This window comes from Fusarium graminearum, chromosome 1 (assembly GCF_000240135.3).
Source record: "Fusarium graminearum PH-1 chromosome 1, whole genome shotgun sequence".
Classification (NCBI taxonomy): domain Eukaryota; kingdom Fungi; phylum Ascomycota; class Sordariomycetes; order Hypocreales; family Nectriaceae; genus Fusarium; species Fusarium graminearum.
The window spans coordinates 8197988-8212243 of record NC_026474.1 but is presented as its reverse complement, the minus strand read 5'-3'; the positions used below and the strand labels follow the sequence as shown (position 1 = coordinate 8212243).

The window sequence follows — 14256 nt, the reverse complement described above, 5'->3', positions numbered from 1 at the left end:
AACCTGCCGGTAAGCAGAATTGAGTGGGGGTCACTACCTAAAAAACAAGAATACAGCTCTGGGATCATCAGAGTCTCGGACGTTTTTATTACCATGTTTTATCCTACAAGGGAGTTTGTTGGCCAAGAGTTTTCCGACATCCGAAGTCCCCGTGCAAGGGCGTGGGATATCCTCAACCATCGTCATTTCTACGGCAATGTCGTGATATGGCTGACAGCGGTTGCAAGGGTTGTCAACCCACATAGCGCTTGATAGAGGGTGGCTTTGATGGTGGTCTAGACTCTATCGAGTTGCCTAAATCAATCTCCCCGAAGATTTGGTGTGGCGCGAATCCACCTGCTGCTGCACCTTGTCAGCGATTGCATAGGGACGGACCATCGCACGCCATCGCCAGGTCGCTCGCCGTGAGCCAGGGCAAGGCGGGTGAATAGGAATAGTAGGTAGTAGCCTGCTTGCAGAACCTCCAACAGTAATCGCAATCATGGGAGACCATCACTCAAGCCCGGGGCAAAAGACCTCTCGCAGTCTTGCCGATAACGAGAGTCTTTCTAGCGTTAACATCAACCGCATCATCATGGGCTGTCGAGTTTGTCGGGCAAGAAAGGTGAGTTGAAATGACATGTCCTGCCTTCAATTTCCACGCTCTGTTTTTATTCATCAACAAAATTACTCACATAAAACCCACAGGTCAAATGCGATGGACGACCCAACGGCTGTCGCAATTGCGAACGTCTTCAACTCGAGTGTGTTGATGACGACGGCTCAAAATCGGGCAGTCGGCGTGGCTCAGTCCCTGTTTCTTTGAGAAAAATCCGTACTTACCGATCTTGTACGAGCTGCCGTGTTTCAAAGACCAAATGCGATGGCGACCGTCCGAGATGTTCGCGATGCTGCGCCCGTAATCTAGAGTGCCAGTACGACGGAGGCTCGGCTCCTCGCTGGGCGCGCAATCTCAGCAAAGCATCAACTTCGGTCTCAAATGAGGAAGAATTGGAGTCTTCTCTGGATGCGTCTTCAGTTACTGGAGATAGCTTCAGGTCTCCAAGTCTCCTTCAATCGCGGGACACTGATGTCGCAGCATCCCATCGTTCCGACACCCGGGCCACCAGTGCTGTCGACCCTCCCATAGATTTCTCAGACGACACTGAATTATCGATTTATTCATGGTGAGTCTTGTGTCTGGTCCGGATATTTCGGGTTGTTACTGACTGTGTTCTCAGGCTTGTGTCCTCAGATCTCCCGTCTGCAAACAACATCCGTACCGTAGTTGACCACTACTTTGCAAATATCCACCCTCTTCGATGCTTTGCTTTTGTACATAGACCATCCTTTACTCGGCAGTTAGACAAAGGCTTTGAGTCTGAGGATGAAAGAGCATTGTTGCACATCATTTGCGCCCAAGGCGCCAAGTATGTTATCTCAACATGAGTGAATGAGAAATCGAAGCTGACGACATAGATTCTATGCTCTATCTGTCAACGTAGAAGACCACGATGCCAAGGCAGGCTTGATAAGAGCTGCGGGTAATAGTTGGGCACAAAAGTCCGAGTTGCTCGTTCTCACAAACTTTGGCAAGATTTCAGTCCAGAGACTCATGGTATGTCCCGATGTAACGTTCAGAATTGACAATCAACTGACCGGTATTACTCAGACCTGTATATTACTTTACGACTTTCACTTTAGACTAGGCGAATACAATCAAGCTCTGATGTTGAGCGGTCTCGCTGTGCGAATGGCACATGCCCTGCAGCTCAACGTCGAGTTCTCGCCCGACATTCTTTGCGCAGAAGCCAACGAGTCCTCTCCACCTGCTGTTGAGAAGGAGAGTCGTCGAAGACTCATGTGGGCTTGCTATATCCTGGACGCATGGACGGGTAGTGGTGTTGACCAACTGACACTCCTTCGCGAAGCCGACATCAAGATCCAGTTACCGTGCAATGAGCGTAACTTCAGACTACGGATTCCATGTGTGACTGAGACTCTCGGTGTAGGACACGTTTTGCAATTCCTGCCTCCCGCTATCGTTCCACGGAGACCGGCTGCCAACATGGGAATCATGGCTTACTACATCCGAATCGTCACTCTTTGGAAACGGGTAGTCAGGTTCGTATCATCCGCATAAACCCTTGGGTTGAATGAGACATCTAATTAGAAAATAGATATGTCAAGCATCTGAACACGAGCCCGCCTCCATGGCTTCCTGAGTCCGACTTTGCTGCCCTGGATGCTGACCTACGAGCATGGGGTCGACATCTCCCCGAGTTCATCTCATACTCTACTGATACCATCTACGCTCGCCTTGAGTCTGATCAGCTCGGTTCACTTGTCCTGCTTCATTGTACTTATCACCACAACCTCCTGGACCTCTACAGAATATCTATGCCTGAACTTTTCAAGCTAATTAAGCCCTTTTACTTCCCGCCCAACCAGGAGGAGTTCCTGCAGTCCTTGCAAGCAGATTGCTTTTACCATGCACAGCAGATCGCTACCATCTTGGCAGAAGCGGTACAACACGGTGCAAGATACTTAGCTGATAGTTTGCTACCGTGCTTCGCATATGACAGCAGTCGGGTAATGTTGTACTACATTGCAAGACTGCTTGATCTCAGTAGGCCTGATGCTGAGACCATTGTCGTGGATGCGATCAATGCTGTGGAAAGCAACAGTAAAATCCTACGGACAATGGCAGCCCTGTTCCCACTTGCCGACTCTTTGGTATGTTGAAGAATTCAGGGGAAACATGCCTCGCTAACAATGATGACAGGCGACGACGACGGAGCGGTGGTTGGCTAAGATTCGCAAAACCTTTGCGCAGGACGAGCATATGAGCGATCGCCCTATGCAGGGCGATGAGGAAAGGTATGCTTCGATCAAATTTCCATATACGGATAAGGGGTCGCTAATAACGTAACCCAGCTCGCCTATTCTCTCCGGAAGCCCGGTCATCGGCAGTCCTGGTGAGACTCTGGGAGCACTTGGATTAGCACGTCTAGCTCAAAGCGAAAGTGGCGATATCAAACCGATGGACCGTGACGCCTGGAACAAGACTGGAAATGCAAGTCCGCCTTCTAGCAAGATAGGAGCCGGATCTGTCTCCGGGCGCCCACCAAACAGCCGGCCCGAGGAGACACCCGCGCGGTCCACACTACAACATGAACAGCCCGTATCTCAACGAACGCCTCCTGTAGCCACGACCTCTCATATGGACCATCAAGCAGTCGATCTCAGTGATCTTCAGAATTACTTATCTTGGGACATGTATGGCATCATGGAGATGAGCGAAAAAGGTCTCAAGGCGGGCATAGAAGGCAATGGAATGCCATCATGGAGCGCGATGTGATCGGGAGATCTCCGAAAACTTTGCTCGGAGACATTGATGAGACTCACTATCCGAGAACATCTTTCTGGACGCGGAACTTGAGCCCTTATCGACGAGGCTGGGTTGACGAGGCAATTCGGGTTACGGGTAGGGGGCTGGGGAACATCGCCCAATGATCACCGCCACGAAGGTAAAGTGCCATGACGGAGACGAAAGACTCCCCGATCAAACGAAGGACACCGCCATACTTGTTTAGTTCCAACGTCCCAAGCGACAATTTCAAGGTGGTGTGGTGCACGGTCTCGACAACGGCCACCCCGACGACGCTCTAAGCTGCAAGCACCGGCATGTTTTGACAGAAAGTAAGCTTGGACTTCGACAACATGACCTGCATTGTCAGTTATGCATCAAAACTCTATAGACCAACAGGTACTTTATCATCACTTTCCTATCCGTAGAAACTATGGGCTTCGACTTCGGAGCTGGTCTTTGGTGATGGAGGCTGGGTGGCCACTATACGAGACAGTATGCGTATGCAGGCTTGGGCTCGAGATGCCACAGCAGACTTGAGACACCACGAAGATAATGACTCTCTCATGTCGTTCGCGTCTTTTTGCAGTGCATTAGTTCGTTGGGTGTGCTGCAGTGTGCAACAGGGGGGCAAGGTTGTTAGTCTAGCAGGATCATTCATGGGCACCTACATCAGACGAGCTTCAGTATCAACAAACCCGTCTGTGACACAACATAGGCGAGATTTGATCGAACGGCGGTGAAAGAAAATGCAATTACAGGAGCGGATTAATGTACAAGATATCTTTAATTACCTATGGTACGGAGAGTTTAATTACGACAGGTAGCATTGATCACCGATGGGCCACGCGGGGGAGCATACAGATAGTTTAGCCCGAATCTAGGCTGTGCAAACAAGAAAAGCAAAATATGACGACGACGTCGAGTGATGACCAGACTGATGGTGATAGATCCTGGGAGCTTGGGCTCGGAAATCGGATGCGATAGAGTGTTTAGGGAAAGGACCTCGGCGATGCGATGAGATGAGACGAGGGGTAGCTATGGCAATCCCAGGGGGACCATTGTTTTGTTGCCTTGTTTACATCCCTGCGAAGTTGGTGAGTCTGGTGAGAATAAGATAAATCAAGATAAGCGTAGAAGCTGGAGGAAAAGCAAGTTACAGCTACTGCAGCCCAGCTGCAGGTTTGCGGTCTCTCGCCAATGAAAGACTCCATCCGAAAACAATTGTTGACAATAATGCCATTCTCTACCAGCACCAAGATGGAAACCGGGTATCTATGTGCACATACTTTTTTTTCTTCCCGCCAAAGTGGGGAGGTAGAAAACAAAAGTCTGCTTGCGGCTCAGCAATTTAATTAACTTTAGCTTAGCCTCTTGCTCCCTTACAGTGATACAGAGATGACTGGTTTGTTTTGATGCCGCTTGCGGAGTCCCTATTCGCTTATCCTAGCCCTTCTGCACATGCAAGTCAACGAATCTGACGATCCAGCCAGCCAACTCAGCCTACTGTATGCAAGGAGCTGGAGCAGAGACGCCAAACACTCTTGCTTGCTTACACATTTTCGGACCATTGCTGCGGGTTCATGCTTGTACTATAACTTGAACCTGGTTACAGCTAATGGACAATCAGGTTAGATTTTGCCATGGGAAACTGGAAACGGACGGGGTTAAAAACAGGGAACTTATTTGTTGATCGATCGCGGACGGAGGATTGCCCGGCTATATTGCTATACTTAGCTGAGCTATATACTAGACCGATTAGCTAAACGAATATTCGAGTATACGTAACGATTTACTTTTTTTTATTTAATTTATTATTTAATCGCAAGGCGAAAAGGCGGAAGTGAGACCAAAGAGAAATCCCATTCTTTTTCCCGGTTCGCAACGAGAGGACGGGCCAAATACTGTCCTAATAAGGGAGACGACTCTGGGATGTGAAGAAGAATGCCCACTTCAAGCCAATCATAACTCTTAATAACTGGATCGCGGTTACAACAGCTGATCAATAGCGCTTCGACCAAGCCTTCAGTGGCCTCAAAGCTCTGGGTTATCCCTGCCAAAAGCAACCTACAGCGGGGTAATTGCACTGAAACACTGGGCCTCTCCAAAAACGCCCGCCAATTAAACCCTGGGGGAAACGTTGCTCTAGCAACTCGACTTCCCATCGTTTACAGCCTCCGATGCTCCTTCGTGAAGAATACTTTTGTAGTAGAGGCCCTCACTCTCTCATCTTGTCTCAGCCGCATCCACGCCTGGTCTTTCATTCTTTTTCTTTTCTTTCGTCTCCTCAACTCCAGACCAGACCAGATCATTTCCCATCGCGAGTTTGCTTTTGCGTTGCATGGTATTCACCATTTACAGCTTCGCATTGCGCATATCATGCTATTTCTGCCTTGACGACTTCACTGCTCAATGACCGCCTGGGAGAGAAAGTAAACACCCATACTAAAAGATCCCGACTGCATATTACCGAGACCACGATTCACGCCACGCCTACGCCTTATCCAAATACACCCTGCATACGTTTTTTTTCCTTTGCGCATTCGTTCACAAGCTAGCGCTCTTCCTTCTGTCATTGCTTGTGTATAAGCATTGTTACCCGACCATCCCCCGCCCCCTCCAGCGACGGCGTTCACGACTTGAACAAGATGGTCGACACAAGCTACCTTGCGCAGCAGGTCAACAACAGTATTGGCCAGCTGCACGGTCTCTTCGATGAGATCGGTGTTCCTGATCATGAGCGCGAAGCTCGTGAGTCCGAGGTATGTTAGCTTTGGTTTGCGACACAAACGCCGACGGGTTACTGACTTGGGCAGTTATTCTCAGCACTATCCGAGGCCCTCAACAGCCAAGTGCGACTCGTCAACTCAGAAAAGAAAGAAATGGTCGACGAAGCAAAAAAGATCATCACCATCATCCATCAGATGGAGGCCTCCCTCGACGACCAAAATCGACGCCGTTCTAACGAGGATGATGAACTCACCATCACCTATCCGTTAACGCGATGCCTTCAAAAACTAAAGGAGAAGCACACCATAATCAGTCGCATCCACAAGGAGCGCTTCGAACAAGTCAAGAGTGCGTCCATATTACAACGCCTCAACATCCTATGTACTGACTCCATACAGAACTCGTAGTGGCTCTCGAATCCTACTCCTCACATCTTGAGCCTACTTTCGTCCAGATCCCATTGCCCCCTACAGACCCAGACCAGACCATTCCTGCCAACTTTGACCTTTCTTCCACTTATGTTGACAAGCTCGACAGTGAGTTTACACGAGTTTATGAAGAGTATTCTCGTCGTATTGCCACCGTTCAGGCGCTTGCCGACCAGACGATTGGACTCTGGGCAGAGCTTGGTATCCCTCAAGCGCAACAAGATGCTGCCATCGTCAAGTACTACCGTGATGCTCCTGAGCAGCTCGGCTTGCATGAGGAAGACATCAGCCGACTCCGTGCCAAGCGTGATAGACTCACAGACGAGAAGAAGAACAGGGAAAAGAAGCTCAACCAACTCAGAGCTGCCGTTGAGGCCCTCTGGATCAAACTTGGCGTCGATGAGAGTGAGACCAAGTCATTCCTTAACGCGAACCGTGGCTGTGGTGTCCGACAGATTAATGAGTTCGAAGACGAGCTTAGCCGCTTGAATGAACTCAAGCGTCAGAACCTCCACCTCTTCGTCGAAGACACCCGCGTCAAGCTTCAAGAACTCTGGGATGCGCTCTACTTCAGCGAGGATGAAATGCTCGAGTTCACCCCTGCCTTTTCCGATGTCTACAGTGATGCTCTCCTAGAGGCTCATGAGCGTGAGGTCGCTCGCCTCGAAGCTCTAAGGGAAGAGCGAGCCCCTATATTAGCTTTGATTGATAGACGCAAGGCTCTGATCAAGGAGCGTAATGACCTCGCTGCCTCAAGTCAAGATGCGTCAAGACTTATGGGCCGTGGCCAGAAGGGTGAGAAGCGAGATCCTGGCAAGTTGCTTCGCGAGGAGAAGATGCGAAAGCGCATTGCCAAGGAGCTTCCCAAGATTACTGCTGAGTTGCGCAGGATACTTTCCGATTGGGAAGAGGAATATTCACGACCATTCCTCGTCTGTGGAGAGTGTTACCTGGACGAGATTGAGGCTGAAGAGGATTCAAAGAAGAACGCGCTGCCACCGCGATCCAAGACTCCTGCTGGCCCACCACCATCAGCTGCCAAGCCATCCAAGTCAGTACCAAGCCGCATCAACACCAAGTCTATTCCTCCTCGATCAATGACCAAAACTCCCACAACTGCCGGACCTCCCAAGCGTCCTGGACACCAAACACACGTATCCACATCTAGCATTCCTCTCAGCCCTGTAAGGAGCCCGTCCCGAATCCCAGCACGAGTTCCCTTGTCGAATATGAAGTACGGCAACAACTCTCCCGAACGCCCTCGGGCTGAGTCGTGTGCTGATAACTACCGACCGGGCCAATCCATGATGAGAGCACCCCCTCCCAAGATGCGAGACATCATGGCTCAGGCTGAATTTGAACACAACATGAACCCCTACAAATCCTCCAACCTTGCTTGCAGCATTGTGCGTCCAGTTGAGCCTGAGGATGTTTACGACGACCGTCCACCAACAGCTCGATCCAACTCCAACCACTCCCAGTACAGCTACCCAAGTAACAGTTCTCATTTGAGTAGCCACCCAAGCTTCAGCGAGGAGAGCTTCCAAGATCCGTATGCGACTATCCGCTCGCAAGGTTACCGTCCCGCTGCCCCCCCTCCACGACACATCTCGGGTGAATCAATGGCCTCTACCAATATCTCAGGATCTGAGAACTGGGAGACCTATGATGATGACAACAGCGAACCCGAAGTTGATGTTTCAGATGCCTATTATGCGAGATTAAGAGCTACTCGAAGCAAACAGTTCTCGCCTGATCAAGGCCGTCCCATAAGCAGTCAATCTAAGCGCATACGTGGAGTACCACCAGCAGGGTCTTATAACGGACCAGTAATGATTGACCAGGACGGAAACCGCATCATTTCTGGCAGCGAGTGGACTGATGAGGATGCTTACTGAGTTCCTTGATTGACCTTTGCCCAATGTTTTTTATCTACGAATGATGTCAAAACACGATCGCGCCGTCTGAACTTTGATGGATTCACGCAAGCTTTTCATGATGATGCGGGCATCTCGCGATGACCTTGAGTGAGCCAACAACAGAGCGTCGCATAACCAAAAGCCTTTTCGGGCAACAAGCTCGACGCATGATTGAATGCCTCTATGACAATGCTCAGCCAGGTGTCTTCTCACACATCCAGTTCCTTGGACATGTTTGCCAATCAGCATTTTTCATTTTCTTCTTTTCTTCATATCCACTTCCCGCTTTTTCAAGTTACATCTCGTCGGGCCCGACGCCATGAATTTTTGTATTTGTCTATTATTTTTACACTTGTCTGTTCCCTTTTGTTTCGACTGTGGAGGATTATTGTACACAGCCTCTTCATCTAGATTAGCGAGGTCTGTTCTGTTATGTTAAGCGTTGCTGGCCCTAGGGTAATGAGATGTGCATAAAGGGGGTTGAGGGCGCTGAAAAATCTGTATTGGGATGAATTGGCAAGCAGGCGTCTAGGATCATTGGCGTTTGATGTATATCCCGAGTAGCAGGGCGAACTGCTCAACTGGATCCATAGCAATGCAATCTGTCTTGATTTATATATTTGTCCCCTGATTGTGAAGTATGTGACCTTTCGTGTGTGCTTACGTGGCAAAGCTGGCCTCCTCGTGACTATTGTAAAATCATCCATTATGTGTAAAACTAGTGATAAATTGTCACCCTAGAATGGCGTGACCCTGTATCTACAAACGAGGTCTTGACACCGATAAAGAAGCCGAAGACGGACGACTCCTTCACTATAATCAAGGTTTTCAACTGCAAGGTTGTCCCGGCACGTCAATTTTTTTCACTAACGTAAATGTCTCACACAGCACTATGAACTGTCGATCAGGGACACATACGTTATAAGTTAGCTGTGTACACAGCAACTGTGTCTTGCTCCTTTATCCTCATGTCGATCTCACATGACAAGCGGTCAGCCAACTTGCAGTCCCTTGCTCTTCGCTTGATGACGCGAACCACTTCTGTAGATCCAGCAAACGCAGCAGGGATTCAACTGCCGTTGATATTTTATATGATACACTACTTGGTGCACTTCAATATACCTGCGGGCGCTCACACAGCCCAAGCTCAAAACCTTAATCAGGAGAACTATATATGATCCTCTCCTTTCAACGTCCAACCGTTGCCAACGTTCTTTCTCTTCCCTCGCATTTGGTAAAATGGTTGTCTTGTGGAATCTGAGCGAAGGGATACAACAGTGTATCGCGGATACACTATTTGGCTCAAATAAGAGGCCCCCGACGACGAAACTGACAGCTTTAGCCAAACATCGTCCCCGTGCAAAATTTAATCTTTTGGACCTTCCTAACGAACTTATCTATGCTGTTGGCGTTGCCGCTGAGAGAAGAGATGCCAGGGCCCTGTCAACAACATGCCGTCGACTTCGAGAGAATCTGGCCAGTATCGTATGGTCCAGAGTTAAACTCTCTATCGGACTATGTGTAACCTCTAGCGATATCGATACTTTCGTCGCCTACCTTGAAGAACACTGCGAGAAGTTTGGCCTCATCAAGTAAGTGAACTGACCATCACATATATAGATATACATGCTAAAGCATCCCTGCTTCGTAGAGAGGCAACTATTCACTTTGATGGTTGTCGCACCGAATGTCCGCCCTGCTGTGTTGATGAGCTACTATCGGTGCCTAAGGCTGCATATATCATTAACGCGATGACATCGCTCGAATCACTCTCACTCGACGTTCAGAATCTCTCTGCCAAGCAAATCAAGACGTTGACAGATGAACTCCGTTCCGGACCTAATATTGAGGTTTTAGAGTTAAAGTGCGAAAAGAATAGTCGTTGCTTGATGGAGTGCGTTGGAGAGGCCACAGGCCCCGGTTCTTCCCAGTCCATAGCAGCACCAGAGATCTCCTCGCATCTTGGGAGCCAGTCCACAAGAGCCACGATATCCAGACCGAAGCACAAATCAACAAACGACTGCGGAATAAACTATATTGCAGAAAGATTCCCGCAACTCAAGTCACTGGTCATTCGGGAACCACTGTTTGACGGATATCAGTTGACTAATTCACACTTTACTGCCGACAAAATACCTGTAGGTGATATGATATCTCCGGAGAACCCGTACCTTACTAACCTGATTTGTCCAGCAGATCGATGGCATGATGCTAGGCACAGCGTTAAAGGAGAAGCTACCCACCCTGCAGCGGTTTGTTTGCACAATACACTTTGCCAATCCTATTGATCTCGTGCCTCATTTGTCCCGCTTCAGACCTCTCATCAGTATGGCTGCAGCAAACCATCCGGCACTGAATGAGATGGTGATTATTTTAAGCCGCATGTACCTGATTTGTTGGAAGCGTGAGAGCAACCATATCTCTTTGAGAGAATGCTATGGGCCGTGGCTCTTCCGCTCTATGCCTATATTTGAGCAAACTGTGCTCGAGTCGCTGTTACTCAATACTGTACCACTAGAACCCGCCGAATAGTCCAATCTTGTGGTGAGATTGGTTGGGTTTCTGATGGTAACTGGGACCAGTTCCTATGACGCTTTACTCGGAAGTTCCCATACCGTTTGATGGACCGGGACTTCCTGCAGCATGGTCTTGACTTTGGTCTGTCGTCAAGTGCGTGATGGCTGTGTATAAGTCGTATCCATGCAATAGGCGCATCTAATTGTTTCAGGATCCGTCGGTACCACTTCGCGTAGAAATGTTCAGCTGTTGTTGCACAAGGCGAAGTGATCAGTCACCGGAGCTATTCCAACAAAGGCAGCGCTCGTTTTGGTTGGGTTGCCACAACTGCGTTTTAGTGCCAGGGGTAAGGTTCTGAATGGCCTCGCTAGTTCATTAGTTTTAGGGACCTATTAATTGGATCTTATAGTGTTTTTGGGTCGGTTTATGGGGTTTATTAGCAATGAGTCTAGACCTTGTATTTGGAATTGGCTACTAGGTAATCTGCACTCTGTAGAGTCAAAGATTGATCTAGATTTATAGCAGGCATCAGTGTTGGGTTGGGAGAGCCATCGTTGCAATCAATTAAGCATAAGATGGAAGTCGCAACCCGATTCTACGTGGCTGGTCATGTGATCAAGTGGCTGAACTAACAATCAACGTCGAGTCACTTCATCTCCCCTTAATCTTCGACATGTTTCCTCCTCCTTTTTCAGCAGCCAAAAAATGAAATGTCAAAAACGTCAAACAAGAGGCAGTGGGCACTTGTTGGGCATTGCTTCTCCCGCTCAATCCATATCCTTGGCAATAAGAACTTCCCGCTCTATCGGATCCGTATCCACCTGAACATGAACATGAACAAGGATCATTTCCGTGATCTTCGATCCACCGCAATTCGAGACTTGGCGTTCCGCGCTTACTTTACTTGCTCTGAAGTCAATAATACTCTCCATTCTCGCTGCATGTCCAATAAGCATAAGGCAATTTCCATCCGAAAGCTTCTCCAGCTCATGACGAAAACCTTCTCGGGCCAGCGAAAGGAGACAAAACATGTGCTGAGTTGTCGATCATCAAGTGGATACTCGCGAGCGTATCATCTTACACGCTGTACGACCCCCTGAGAGACTGATACTATATTCGTCGTGCAGTACTCGGCGAATAGGAGTGACGTGATATCGTCACAAAACCAGACAACAAATGTGAAAGTGACAGAATATAACAAAAGTCGTACGATGTCAGCATAAATCCCTACAGTCTTGATATGCTTCAGTTACAGCATTGCTGGCCTCGCTGGTTTTACCAGGCATCACTCTCCCATACCCTTGCAGGGCGACCGTTCTGCTCCCGTTACCAAGAGATCTGGACAACAGTCAGAACTCCAATTCAGGGAATGATCAACCGCTCCAGCCGAAACGATTCTCTAGTTCGTTCTTTAATAGGAGGAGGCGTCATGCGCCAAAGCCTCAACGCTCTCCACGCTGCCGAGGATCCACATGCACGCTATGACAACGTCTTTGCTCAAACCAAAACGACCACTTCTCTAACTAGAAATGAACAAAGGCAAATCTTGCACTTTTCGGGAAGAAATTGCAATATCGAGTGAAAGTTAAGCTATTACTACGCACTGATAGTGCTAACGCAGTCTGTCCAACAGGGGTCTCCATACCCAGGAGTTCTAGACACAAACCGCTCCCGTTGATAAGATGCAGGGGTTATTCAAGCGTCTTTTCTTATGTTTTCTCTCGATCGAGGTCTTATAGCTGCAAAGCTAAGATCATGGCTAGATGCAAAGACTGGGGGTCTGGAACTGACATGCCGAGAGCTCTCGGCGTCTGGTCAAAGCAACTCGACCAGGCACTAGGCTTACCAAGCAAGCCTCTGGAGTATATATATATAGGATGATTCCCGTCCATATCTAAGGTCTAACCAAGAGCTGATTCCATCGTCTCTAGACGTGCTTTCCTCTTGTCGTTCTCTCGCACATTCGTTATAATACTATCCACACTCTTTTCCCCTACAAGCCAGCAGGCATTACAGTCTTTATTTCATAATATTTACTACATTCCCTTATAACTTATAAATAATTCCTTACATCTTTTGTCCATCCACACCATGAAGTTCACCGTCCTCATCGCGGCCGCTTTGGCCGCTGCTCCTATCCCAGAGGCTGCCGCCCACCCCGGTATGGGAGAAACCATCAAAGAAATCGAACGAATTGCTGCTCGAAGCTGGGGAAATGGCTGGGGCAGCAACAAGTGGCCCTCCAAGAACACTGGAGCAAACACTTGGGGTAGCGGTGGAGGCCAGAGTAGTGGAGGCCAGAGCAGTGGAGGCAACGCATGGGGTAATGGAGGAGGTCAGACTGGTGGAGACCAGGGCAATGGAGGCGACAGCTGGAGCGACAGTGGAAGTCAGAGCGGAGGCAACAGCTGGAGTAATGGCCAAAGCCAAAACAATGGAGGAGGCTCTTCCTCCTGGCCCGGTCAGAGCAATGGCGGTAGCAGCTGGAGCAGCGGCGGAGGCCAAAGCGGAGGCCAGAGCGGAGGTCAGGGTGGCTGGACTGGAGACAGCTTCGATGCTCACTCCCTTATCGGAGATCTTAGCACTGTCAGTGACAAGTCTCTCACTTCAGTCGGCAGGGATATCAAGAAGATCCTCCAAGGCAATGGCAACCCCACAAGCCGCGAGCGTTACTTTGGCTGCCCATCTATGAACACTCCCCAGTGCAAGCGCGACACCTGCTGTGTGTGGCAATACATCTCCAACGAGCTTCAAGAACGCTTCAGGGGTGAGGCTGGTCGCTGCACCCGATGGGCTCGCTATGCAGTTCGAATTGGCTTCCACGATGCTGGTACCTGGTCCTTGAAGACTGCTTCTCAGGGAGGTGGTGCTGATGGCTCCATCATCCTCGCCAATGAGCTGACCCGCGGCGAGAACAAGGGTCTTGAGCAGATTGGAGAGTACTACCAAACCGTCTACGACAAGTACCACAACACGTATGGCTTCACTCAGGTCACCATGGCCGATCTCATCCAGATGGGCTCCAACATTGCTGCTGTTACTTGTCCTCTTGGACCCCGAGTGCGCTCTTTTGTTGGTCGCAAGGATAGCACCAAGGCTAACTTGGGAGGACTCCTACCCAAAGTCACCTCTGATGCTCTCACTCTCATCAACTTGTTCAAGGACAAGACCATCGGCCCTGATGATCTTGTTGCTCTCATCGGTGCGCACACAACTTCTCAACAGCACAAAGGCAACATCGAGCGTGACGGTGATCCTCAGGACACCGCGTGAGGGTGTCTGGGATATTCTGTTCTACCAGCAGACTCTCGAC

At 49.3% G+C, this 14256-nt stretch overlaps 5 protein-coding genes across 5 annotated transcripts; 4 read left to right on the top strand and 1 right to left on the bottom strand.

The window, feature by feature from the left end:
* Positions 1 to 481: 481 nt before the first annotated feature.
* On the top strand, positions 482 to 3995 carry FGSG_02554 (uncharacterized protein; the record flags this gene model as incomplete). Its single annotated transcript, XM_011320190.1, has 7 exons — positions 482 to 604; positions 688 to 1108; positions 1485 to 1597; positions 1751 to 2103; positions 2160 to 2715; positions 2765 to 2859; positions 2917 to 3995. The coding sequence occupies 7 exons, from the start codon at positions 482 to 484 to the stop codon at positions 3338 to 3340; spliced, it is 2085 nt and encodes a 694-aa protein (XP_011318492.1). The 3' UTR covers positions 3341 to 3995.
* A 1168-nt stretch (positions 3996 to 5163) lies between these two features.
* FGSG_12158 (uncharacterized protein) lies at positions 5164 to 5514 on the bottom strand (the record flags this gene model as incomplete). The annotated part of the gene is made up of 1 exon (XM_011320189.1): positions 5164 to 5514. One exon carries the CDS (start codon positions 5512 to 5514, stop codon positions 5164 to 5166), a length of 351 nt encoding a protein of 116 aa, XP_011318491.1.
* Positions 5515 to 5626: 112 nt separating this feature from the next.
* FGSG_02553 (uncharacterized protein) lies at positions 5627 to 8760 on the top strand. The gene is made up of 3 exons (XM_011320188.1): positions 5627 to 6111; positions 6166 to 6427; positions 6478 to 8760. The coding sequence occupies exons 1-3, from the start codon at positions 5998 to 6000 to the stop codon at positions 8403 to 8405; spliced, it is 2304 nt and encodes a 767-aa protein (XP_011318490.1). The 5' UTR covers positions 5627 to 5997; the 3' UTR covers positions 8406 to 8760.
* Positions 8761 to 9665: 905 nt separating this feature from the next.
* On the top strand, positions 9666 to 10958 carry FGSG_02552 (uncharacterized protein; the record flags this gene model as incomplete). The annotated part of the gene is made up of 3 exons (XM_011320187.1): positions 9666 to 10018; positions 10078 to 10564; positions 10620 to 10958. 3 exons carry the CDS (start codon positions 9666 to 9668, stop codon positions 10956 to 10958), a joined length of 1179 nt encoding a protein of 392 aa, XP_011318489.1.
* A 2076-nt stretch (positions 10959 to 13034) lies between these two features.
* FGSG_02551 (uncharacterized protein) lies at positions 13035 to 14216 on the top strand (the record flags this gene model as incomplete). The annotated part of the gene is made up of 1 exon (XM_011320186.1): positions 13035 to 14216. One exon carries the CDS (start codon positions 13035 to 13037, stop codon positions 14214 to 14216), a length of 1182 nt encoding a protein of 393 aa, XP_011318488.1.
* Between the last annotated feature and the right edge of the window lie 40 nt (positions 14217 to 14256).